Raw genomic sequence first — 11,154 nt, 5'->3', positions numbered from 1 at the left:
GCCGGTTATTCCGTCTCTTATTTTTTCCAAATATATCTGTATATATCTGTAATTAGTACCACATGGGTTAGACCTCTGTTGCACGAAGTTCAGCCTCTAGAATACATATACAAATTCCAAAAGTATGATTGGTGTGCAGTTTCCATGTGTGACCTATATATTGTATATTTGTGTGAAGCATGTTTGATTTTGACCCATGGTCTTACAAACTAATCAAGCATGTTTCTCAATAGTAGAGCTACAATGCAATAATAACTAAAGATGCTATTGGTACAAGAACTCACTCTAGGGTAGTAAGAACTAAGAATGTTATCATATTTCAAAATCCACGGGAGTGGCAACTGCGTCGCTTAGTTAGATGAACGAATTGTGTCAATTTTCTAGCAAACTTTCAGAAGAGAAAAACGTTGGAAGAAAGGGTGGTGACATTTTGTAAACCATGAATGACTAATGCTTCAAAGATTATATAAAATATGCAAAATGACATATACAGACTTCACATCTCTAGAAGCTCGATAACTCGGTTTTAAGAAACCAAGGGCAAAAATCTGTTTCTATGATGTACCTGAAAGTCAGTTATATATGGAGAGCAAGTGCTTATACCATACTAGCACTAAATTTTGACCTTGATAACTCTTCTGCAAGTCTGAAAGAGCCAGAAAAGAATGCATTTTGTTACACTTGGTGGTGAAATTTTAACAATTGGTGGAATGCAGAAATAGGACTCCGGTTTAGTTGGTTTACCTGATGAATTACTGAGATGCCCAAGCTTTTGTTGCATCTACATTAACCGATTTAGGTTCCAAAGGTGGCAAGCTAGATAATGCCCAGGCGGGTGCTTCTCCTAACCATAGTCCTTTACCAGATTCTTTGTTTCTGAAGTCTGGTCCCCTTTTATTTTTCTGTGTGATGGATAACAACTTGTTATCAAGATAGGTGTTACATGTTCTGAAGTAGCAACTTCGACAAAATAATAACCCTTTTACACACATGAAGTTGAGTCAGGTGCAAAATTATATCTAACAATTCAATTTAACTGGAAAAAAAATCATTTAGAAGGGAAAGACGTCCAACAGATCAAAAGTTACATAAGTATATCTGACAGCGACATTTTGTTCGGAGACTAAATATTTGTTGAAATTATATAATATTTGTAATCATATTTACAGCATTTATTTACCAAAAAACATATGAAGATTTTTGGATTGAACATGTTTTGGGTCAACCTGACCCAACAAGACCCTTTTTGACCTGTACCCTTTTTGGCCACCTGCCCTTTTTCCATCTTAAAGTGTTGGTTCTACTTGCCATATGTGTGTGCGGGTGTGTGTTAGTGTGCATGCTTGTGAAAGAGAGGGGAAGGGAGAGTTGGTAACAGTACCTTATCCACTCTATTGTCCCACCATTTACCAGGATTTTCAACCAAATGTTTCCAAGATTCACCATCTATATTTCAGCAAAACAAACATGTTAGCAGAATGGTAAACAGATGATGACCATAATTACAATACAATCTTAAAAAATGTAAGTGATTTTGAAATTTGAAAGTAACATGAAAATAGAAAGAGTACCCACCCTTTTCACCCTTTTTTTCTTTAACATCACTCTTTTCACCCTTGCTAGGAAGACCACCAAACTCTAACTGCCCAAGCCCTTGTAAAATCTCTACTGGTGCTCCGTTAAGCCACAAAGCAACTCCAGTGTCTTTGTGTTTGAAGTCTGGGTAATTAGCCTTCACCTGGTGTACTTAGAATCATAAGAATCCACATTTTTCATAATAAAAGTATATCATATACCGATATATAGAAAAAATAGATAATCACCAAGCCCTTGCGTTTACTTTCACGATTATCCGTCCATTGTTTCGGATTAGTTAAAAGATCCCTCCATGAAGCTGACAAAATGAGATAAAATTGTGATAAGCGATACCATATCCAATCATCATAACTCAGTTATAGTGTTTTGATGTGCTTTGTTGTTTTTAAATTGTAATAATCAGACACACAGATGGTTTAGTGTTTAGCAAACTCGTGTGTTATAAAGTATCTAAAAGATGGAACTAGAGAAGTGACATTGTTGAGAAGGAAAAAAAGCAACAGTGGCTGATTTTATACTGGAATTATAAAATTTAAAACTAGGTTAAATAAGGGATCAATATGTAATTATGTTATACCTATAGTTAATCAGTTTTGTTGCAGCAGGTAGAAAACAGATTATCTAAAACTGATTACTTTACCTTAAATGATCAAATAGTCTGTTTATAGCAACTTTAATCTAATCACCCCCTACAGAATACATACAAAAGACATCACATACCAAGCATGCTTGGTTTATTCACTTTACGGGTAGATTGCAAGCGCCCTGATTCCGTTGAGTTGCGGACTGGGGAAGATTCAGCACCATTATGTGACTCAGCATAACTTTTTTCTATAGATGCAACATCCATCTTACTTTTCTAAGAAATATATCAAGAAAACGTTGATGAATAAAAATAATATATTCTGCAATAAGAATCTAGTCGGAATTGGACTCAATTTATATAACTTCCAACCTCTGATAACACGTCTGGCTTTATAGATATGGTGTTGAGTTCCTCTGATGATTGTTGGAGTGAAACATTGTTCTCCACAGTTGCTACAATTAAAGCAGTGTATTAATATACAACCTATACCCGCACTTTAAATAGACAGAGAATAAATGAGACCATTGATCATATAGAGAATCCTAGAACACCATATAATCATTTGTGGATCATATATTGATTGACTGTAATGAGTAAACATTAAAATTAACCCGTTTGCCGAAACTTGATTCTTACCCCAGGTCTGTATACCTTAAAGCATAGGCAAGTTACTGACTGAATCAAATTATGCAATTCTATGACCCACATCTATGAAATAAGCTAGATGATTCATTGGAGAGGAGTGTGAGGAGGAGTAAAATGATGTATATGATATGGTAATAGCCTTAATGTGTGTAGACTGTTGACTGAAGACTTCAAAATGGGTGTTATTAAATTATGTTTACATATTAGTACTATAAATATAAATATTTAAAAGTTTTGGACAACATAAAATTTTAGGAATGGAAGCATGCTAAGAATTTTTTTATTTTTAATCCATAACTAGATGTGGAGGTCAGTAGTTTCTATTTTGAGTAATGTTGAATGGGTTCTAATGATTAATCAAGGTTGTAGAAATCTCTATTCGAGAACTAGTTGGTCGGGACCTTGTAGAGACTAATCGGTCAAGTCGGAGACTAGTCGGACGTTGACCAACTTTGACTTTGACTTTATTTGACCAATTTTGACCATATACATCCGACTTTTAACTAATGAATCTGACTTTGAACGATTAAATTGGACTTCTGACTACTTTGACCAAATAAATTGGCCAAGTTGGAGACTAGTCTGGCTACTTCGAAATCCCGACTAGTCAGTGGACTTTTACAACTATGTGTTTAATTGATTTTATGATCAAATGGTACAGTAAGTGATAAGTCAGTAAGTATCCAACTAGTCTTGTTTATATCAAGATCATGTGAATCACTTCTAGGGTTAAGAGGCTTCCGTATCTCTAATTGACTCTACGCTTCCAGTCTTACTACATAATAGATGTGGTTGCAGACATTCAAAATAAACAAGGTTATTTAACACCATACGGGTTGCTAAAAGTCCAAAAATGGTTGAAGAACTTTATTCGTATTATTAGTATATACATGAAAATGGTTTGTTGTCCTGTAATTACACATGAAAATATTTGAAGCTTGTTTGGATCCATCATATTATTGAATATGGTTTTTCATCAGAATCACACCTTTTAACATGTTTTTATACGTCAGACCTTACATTAATGACACGGTATATAAGCATTTCCAATGCTTATTCCTAAATATAGCTTGACAATAGGTGGAAGCTTCAAGTTGCTTCTCATATACTAGCGATACATATAGGAATGTATAAGATCGTTATGTAAAAAGTTTACCTGAATTCGTAGTGGCCCACCTTTCCAACTTGCCAGGAGTAGATAATTTCCTTAGTTTAGATTCTTGAACAAAATTTATGCTATGCACCATCACCTGTACAATTAACCAAGGTTATAAACTAGACATATAGCTATATGGCAAAGTGATTATGAAACATTTGAGCTTCTATAACTTTGTTGACCACTTGACCCTAGACTATAACGAATATATAGAACCGAGTAATATAAATTTTTCAAACTGAACTTTGTACACTACACACACGAACTTTAATGTGCAAGCTACAAGTGAAGTGGATTAAAAATCTAAAATATGCAAACCACTTGGTCCACCACTGTAAGTGTACCTGGACATTAGCTTGAACTTCACTTAATTTAAATGGTGGGACATCAACACTTAAATGACCAGCTACATGCACATAATCCTTTTCCTTCAGATGGCACATAGCAGTATGTGCCAGGTCACCTTCAAATATCACGGGGATCCTGCATTGAATAAGAGAAAGTTACAGATGATTTAACTGAAACAAATAATTAACTACAAAAGTCCAAAGTTGAAGATAAAAAAGCAACCATGTCTAATCACGATAACAAAATCGCATTCTACATACAAATGCTATCATACAAAGCACACCTATATGGCTATATATCAAAGTAATGTTTATGAATCAAAATGAACCTGCTAAGGCTTTTTTTAATCCACAGGTCAACAAATAAAATGTTTTACATTTTTCTTTCAAGACGCCTGTAAGAAAACAATCAGTTGGGATATCATACAAAGGTTAACCATTTCATAATGCCATCCATCAAGACCTTATCTAATACATGAATTTCTACTTATTAAGAATACACTTGTATCCAAAGGATGAATATCCATAGGAGCTCGGAGATGATTAAACTTAACAATGTATTTTTATCTGTTTTTATCATGAAGCTACATTAACACATGAGAATTAACAGTGCCCAATTCTATCTCGCATTGTGATATTGCACCTTAATACTAGACACGAATTAGACTATAAGTATATATCTGTATATTTCTTCGCATGCAGCCAGTTTCAGGTCTCCAAGACAGTTTTGAGGCATTGCATTCTAGCTCTTGGTAATTTGTTTAACTAGGATAACCGTAGACAAACGGATCAACAGGCTAAGATCTACATCAATCAAGATTAAGCTAGAAGCCTTAAACTGTCAACAAACTATATTTCTCATAACAAAGCCATCCACTATTATGTACTTCTTTGATGTTAACTTTCACAATGAAGGCAGATAGAATGATGATCCTTTTCACATTTTTGTGCAATTTAACTAGCCTATTTATCAATATCAGTTATAGCTGTATAGACTTGGAATTTATATTTCTTAATTAACCAATTTTTTTTCTCTCTCAACCTCCTTCATAATTCCTCCTCTACTCCTCAAAATATACAAGAGTAAAGAAAATGTGACTAAGCTTTTAATGCAGTATTATGTTTTGGCGATACGACATAAAACTGTATCCAACTACTGAGTGTTTTCTACTGTATAAACCGGACTGTCAACTTTACCTTTTGATTTAACAAACGTCCAGTCCGCTGCTATTTTACGTGTTTAACCTCCTATGACTTGTAAACCATTGACACTACACTGTGATGGCAACTGATATAGCAGCCAAGTAGCCAAGTCAGCAAAAGAAATCTTACAAAACACAAAATTATTAGTCTACCCGATGTTATTAATTGAATTTTCAATACATCTTATATAGCTTAATACATTTCTAAGTGTTTTGCAGTTTTTGTGCTATTTTAGTACTCCATATACAATAGTGTAGTTCTATATACTTAAAGTATCACATTCACAACATAACACTAACATACAGAATTAAATTCAACTATTCAACAGTTAATTAGTACAGGAATAAATCAATGAGTATCGAATGCAGTAAATTGTAGTACCAGAAAGACGTTAGTGAATTTGAAGATACAGAAGCGTCATCATCTTGTGAAATGATAGTACCCGCCCAATGTTTACCATCAGCAGAAGTTTCAAACTGAACCGGAATTTTAACTTGACCTATCAAATTTACCGAATTAACAACCTTCGCTTGCCACGGAATCTCGCTAGGTTTAGGCCACGTCACTGGTTTCTTCACAACAGCCTCGTGTGAGGATGAGCTGGTTGATGTCGGTAGAGCTCGTGCGGTTTGTGATCGTACTTCCGGTAATTTAGGTTTTGAGTTTCTGAAAGTTTGTGACGTGGATTTGTAAGTGTAAGATGAAGCGTTTTGTTGTTGTTGGATGAGTGGTAGAGGTGAGAGTTTGAGGAGGCGGTTTCTTTCGGCGGTGATTGATCGGCGTAGGGAGTTCATGACGGCGTTACGGCTGAGGAAGGCAGGGATGTTGAAAGGAACTACGGAGTAGTCTGTTTGGGGGGCCTCTTCTTGTTCAGTCTTATTTTTTCCAAGTCTTATTTAACCAAAGAAAAAATTTGATGGTCGGTTTCAAAACTTTTTAAGGAAAATTGGTGTGTACGGACGAAAGTAGCCGGAGCTTATGTATGGAGTTGAAGCTTATTTTAAAGCTAAAAGGTGGAGCTTATATTTTTTTAGTGTTTGTTAAAGTAGCTAGAGAGCTTATACTTGTGAAATGACTTAAAATGACTCATATATAAAAAGGCTCACTTTTACAGGTCCTGTCACCCTTGATAGAACTCGGTGAAAGGGAGTTGAAACCGCCATTTCTTAACTGATAAAAAAAAAACCTTGTCCTAACGAACATCCCGACCCCAAACCCACATTAGACCACTTAGAGTGCTCCCAATGGTCCCGTCCAGGAGCCGCCCAAGTTCTAGTCCAGGAGGACACCAATGGCACCACCTAGCCCAGCTTTAGTCCAGGGTGGCGCCCAGGTATCTCGTCCATGTTTCCGTCCATTTACAACACATTTAAGGACGGAAGGCTTGCAAGTTTTGTGGTACTTTTTGCTACTAATCTTGTACAATTGATTAATTAATTAATATAGTGGGTGAGGAAGGAGTGTCATTGTTGGGAGTGTTTAGTCTTTGTTTAGTCCTGGTTTAGTCATGAGAAGGAAGTGAGATGGAGGTGCTGATGTGGCGCTGAATGATTGGTTAGTCCTGAAAGAAATTTAGTCTTGGTTGGGAGCACTCTTACAAATCCCATTTTGTTGAGTATCTTTACAAGACAATTGTATCGCAAACACATCCAATGCTAAAGTTTAAACCATCACGTTTGAACCCAACTTTTAAAAATAATACAAGATTGACCCTAAATTTTAACGACTATTAGTATCTACCAGTTAAGTTAAACATGTGATTGACACATGATGGACATATTGGCCTTTTTGCTTATAACACAACATACCCACGCAATGGACCATAACCCCACACTTTACCCCGTCTAATTTCATCCCTTACGTTTAGTTTCTACTTTTTTGAATACTCAATAATCACATTCATCATCAAAAAAATTCAATCTGGAATAGCTTCAAACAATCCTCCAATGGCATCAATACGACATAAAAAACCAAGAAGAAGATATCGATGACTACACATTAAGCTGTAAGTATTGTTTCATTACTTTATTTTCGTATTCATTGTCTTGTTTCATAAAATTAATGATTAATTTTGTTTCCATTCATGTACTGATATATCCGAGCCTATTTTCAATAAAACTACATAATGGCGGTTCTTTCACAAATCCTCCAAGTTTAATGGGTTTGTTACTTTTAATGATGACATATATATCGATAAGTTTTATGTCCTTGAGATTCAAGATATTGTCATTAAAATATGATAATGTGATAGTAATTGTATGCTCTCTTTTTTCTTAGAGCATACACAAATATTGATTATGAGTTATGTGATCTGGAAAATGACTGCTGTTAATAACTCGAGGCAATATGTTGGACTTCATAACTTGAGGCAATAACTTGAGACAATATATTGTGGTCAATTACTTGATACAAAAGATGACGTCAAAAAACACATTCAATTGCATTCAATTGAGATTCAACACAACTAGTAATTTTGAAAAATTAAAACATAAGAGTCGAAGCATGTTGCATAAGAGTTAAAGCATATTACATTATAAACTGGATTAGCCTGGGATTGTGAATGTTATGTTTGGTTTCAAAATGAGATTAATGTTATGTTTGTTTTAAACTACCTTGTTTGATTTGCACTTCTGAATTATCTAAAATTATGTATTAATATAAACTGCATTACCGTGTTAAGATAATGCATTATCTTTCAGATATGGACACAAGCTGCATTTCCATTGTCACAAACTACATTACTGCGTTAATGGTCAAAAGTTGCACTCATCTAATTACTAATACTTAGACCACTCACATACATCACCAAATTTTATTTGTAGACATACATCCACATTAGAGTCATGTCAACATTTTCTCAAACCTCCTCCCACAGCATAACGATGACTAAATCACAGCCATATTTCTTCAAAAAAAACGGGACACACTATATTAATTAATTATACATCAAAGCTAAAAGTACAAACTCTATATTCATACTTTTTGCTCTCAGATTGTCAAGAAAGGACGAACAGAAGGATGATGTGCTCGAGGGCGAATGATGACTCCATAGTGCCAGTGGTGTCCTTGAGGGCTCGGTCCGAATACCAATTGACACCATAGTGCCATTTGTGTCCCTGAGGATGTAGGTGAGAGTTATATTAACTAAAATTCTTAAGGTTATCATTATAAAAGCCTTATTGATATATAATTGTAATTTCTAATTTATTGTTAAGTTATTCATTTATGGAAAAATTATTTGAAAATGCATTGAACTTTCATCAAATTTTTATTGTGTGCATCCAACTTTTAAAACTTCTATTGTGTTCATTCAGCTTTTAATTATGTACTATTGTATGTGATGATGCAGCGGTGGGGTACGAAATACTATTATTTTTATTACGGAATACGATACAAATTACACAAGTTTTAATTTAATTTATTTACAGATGAGATATACTTAAACTTTGCTACAACACTATAGGCAGTGTACCTAATCGTAGAGTAGTATAGTTTTTAGTAAGTCCGGTTCGTTCCACAGGGAGACGACTTATTTTACACTATATTTTAAACACTATATTTGTACAAATATATATAAGTAGTAATATTATTATAAAAAGGGGGTTTTACCGTTTAATGACCGGTTTGTCGATTTTATATTTTATATCACAGTTAAAACCTTATGCAAAATATTATATATAACTTGATTCAAAGCGTAAAATAAATAACGATATTTAAATGACGATATATAAAATTGCGATAAAATATTAAATAAAATAATTATGCTTATTTAAACTTCCGTAATCATAATGTTTGACGTTTTGATTTTAATTTATTACCCTGAGTTAATTGTCCTTTATCCTGAATTATTTTCATCGGTCATAATTATAAAGTGCGAGTGTCCCCGTTAAATTAACCTTATTCTCGAAGTTAAATATTCCAACTAATTAGGGATTCAAACTGTAACAAGGTTTTAATACTTTGTTAATAATTACACCAGGTTATCGACTGCGTGTATGATGTGTGCGAGGTAGTATACGAAATAGTTATATTTTTATTGCGAAATACTATTAAATATGATACAATTTTCACAAGTTATTTATTTATTTATTTATAGAGTGGATATACCTAAACCTTGCTACAACACTTATAGGAAGTGTACCTAATCGTACAGTAATGTAGTTTTTAGTAAGTCCGGTTCGTTCCGCAGGGAGCTAGCCAAGTTTAACGCTATATTTTTTTTAAAAACTATATTTGTATATATATATATATATATATATATATATATATATATATATATATATAAGTAATATTATTATTATTATAAAAGGGGGTTTTTACCGTTTAATGACTGGTTTGTCGATTTTATGTCTAAAGTCACAATTAAAACCTAATGTAAAATATTAAATATATAAATGACTTAATTTAAAGCGTAAAGTAAATAACAATAATAAAAGTGCGATAATTTAAAGTGCGATAAAAAAATGACGATAAATAAAATTGCGATAATTAAAAAGTACGATAATTAAAAATGCAATAAGATATAAAATAAAGGAATTATGCTTATTTAAACTTCCGTAATCATGATGTTCAACGTGTTGATTTTAATTTATTACCATGGGTTAATTGTCCTTTGTCCTGGATTATTCGATATGTCTATACGGTTTTGTCCATAATAGTCCATCAGTCATAAATATAAAGTGCGAGAGTCCTCGTCAAATTATCCTTATACCCGAAGTCAAATATTCCAACTAATTGGGGATTCGAACTGTAACAAGGTCTTAATACTTTGTTTAATGAATACACCAGGTTATCGACTGCGTGTAATCCAAGGTTTCAATACTTAGTTAACAATTACACCAATTACCCTTGAATGTAATCCACCCCTGTTTCAACGAGTCCATTGACTATTAATCCATCCCCGTGTCTGATAAAATGAACAATTATTGGTATTTATAGAAATCCCGCCCACCGTACCCGATTAAGCGTATGTGGTTATTTATAGATACGTCGAATTGTAACCTTTAATATTAAATTAACGAGGTATCGTTTAGTTAATATAAAACCCATTAATAGCCCATAGTCTAATTTCCACAAGTGTCGTTCTTTGGTCCAAACCCCAATTATGGTACAAAGCCCAATAACCCCGTCTTTAATATTTAGCCCAACATCACGATTACTTCGGCTTAAATAAGCATAATAATAACTTAGCTATGAGACATTAATTTAAAAAGGTTGAACATAACTTACAATGAGTATTAATAGCGTAGCGTTACACGGACAGAGTTCCGACTTTAAAATCCGTAAAACATTTCTTACAATAACCCAACTAAACCATAACTTTATTATTAAAATTAACTTAAATTAAAATTATAATTATAAAATATAAATATAAATATAAATCGAGAGATTGAAGTAGAAAAAGAGATGCAGAATTCGAGCAGAATGCGTGAGCTTTTATAGGCCCACTTTGAACTGTACAGCTCCGCGAGTGCGGTACTTTTGTGCCTTACAGCTCCGCGAGTGCGGAGCTTCGGATTCCAGCTCACCAAATTGAGTTAAACGTGGGCTGATGAATATTATAATATATAATATAATAATATATAATTTTATATAATTATATATATTATATTATATTCTTG

At 33.6% G+C, this 11,154-nt stretch overlaps 1 protein-coding gene across 1 annotated transcript; it reads right to left on the bottom strand.

Annotated features, from left to right (window-relative positions):
- Positions 1–276: 276 nt before the first annotated feature.
- LOC139852792 (protein OSB2, chloroplastic-like) lies at positions 277–6,396 on the bottom strand. The gene is made up of 10 exons (XM_071842124.1): positions 5,915–6,396; positions 4,328–4,466; positions 3,984–4,077; positions 2,552–2,634; positions 2,317–2,455; positions 1,824–1,894; positions 1,576–1,738; positions 1,382–1,446; positions 745–902; positions 277–646 (listed from the first exon to the last, which is right to left on the bottom strand). The coding sequence occupies exons 1-9, from the start codon at positions 6,325–6,327 to the stop codon at positions 753–755; spliced, it is 1,317 nt and encodes a 438-aa protein (XP_071698225.1). The 5' UTR covers positions 6,328–6,396; the 3' UTR covers positions 277–646; positions 745–752.
- Positions 6,397–11,154: the final 4,758 nt, after the last annotated feature.

This window comes from Rutidosis leptorrhynchoides, chromosome 6, assembly GCF_046630445.1.
Source record: "Rutidosis leptorrhynchoides isolate AG116_Rl617_1_P2 chromosome 6, CSIRO_AGI_Rlap_v1, whole genome shotgun sequence".
Taxonomy (NCBI): domain Eukaryota; kingdom Viridiplantae; phylum Streptophyta; class Magnoliopsida; order Asterales; family Asteraceae; genus Rutidosis; species Rutidosis leptorrhynchoides.
The sequence above is the reverse complement of the archived record's forward strand: the minus strand, read 5'-3'. Positions and strand labels throughout refer to the sequence as shown.

Bases quoted from the DNA above. Each gene is read 5' to 3' on its own strand.
- LOC139852792 (XM_071842124.1), bottom strand. From the start codon at position 6,327: ATGAACTCCCTACGCCGATCAATCACCGCCGAAAGAAACCGCCTCCTC. The intron at 4,078-4,327 runs GTACACTTACAG...TTAATTGTACAG, and splicing joins AAGTTCAAGCTAATGTCCAG to GTGATGGTGCATAGCATAAA. The intron at 1,739-1,823 runs GTGATTATCTAT...TAAGTACACCAG, and splicing joins AAAGTAAACGCAAGGGCTTG to GTGAAGGCTAATTACCCAGA.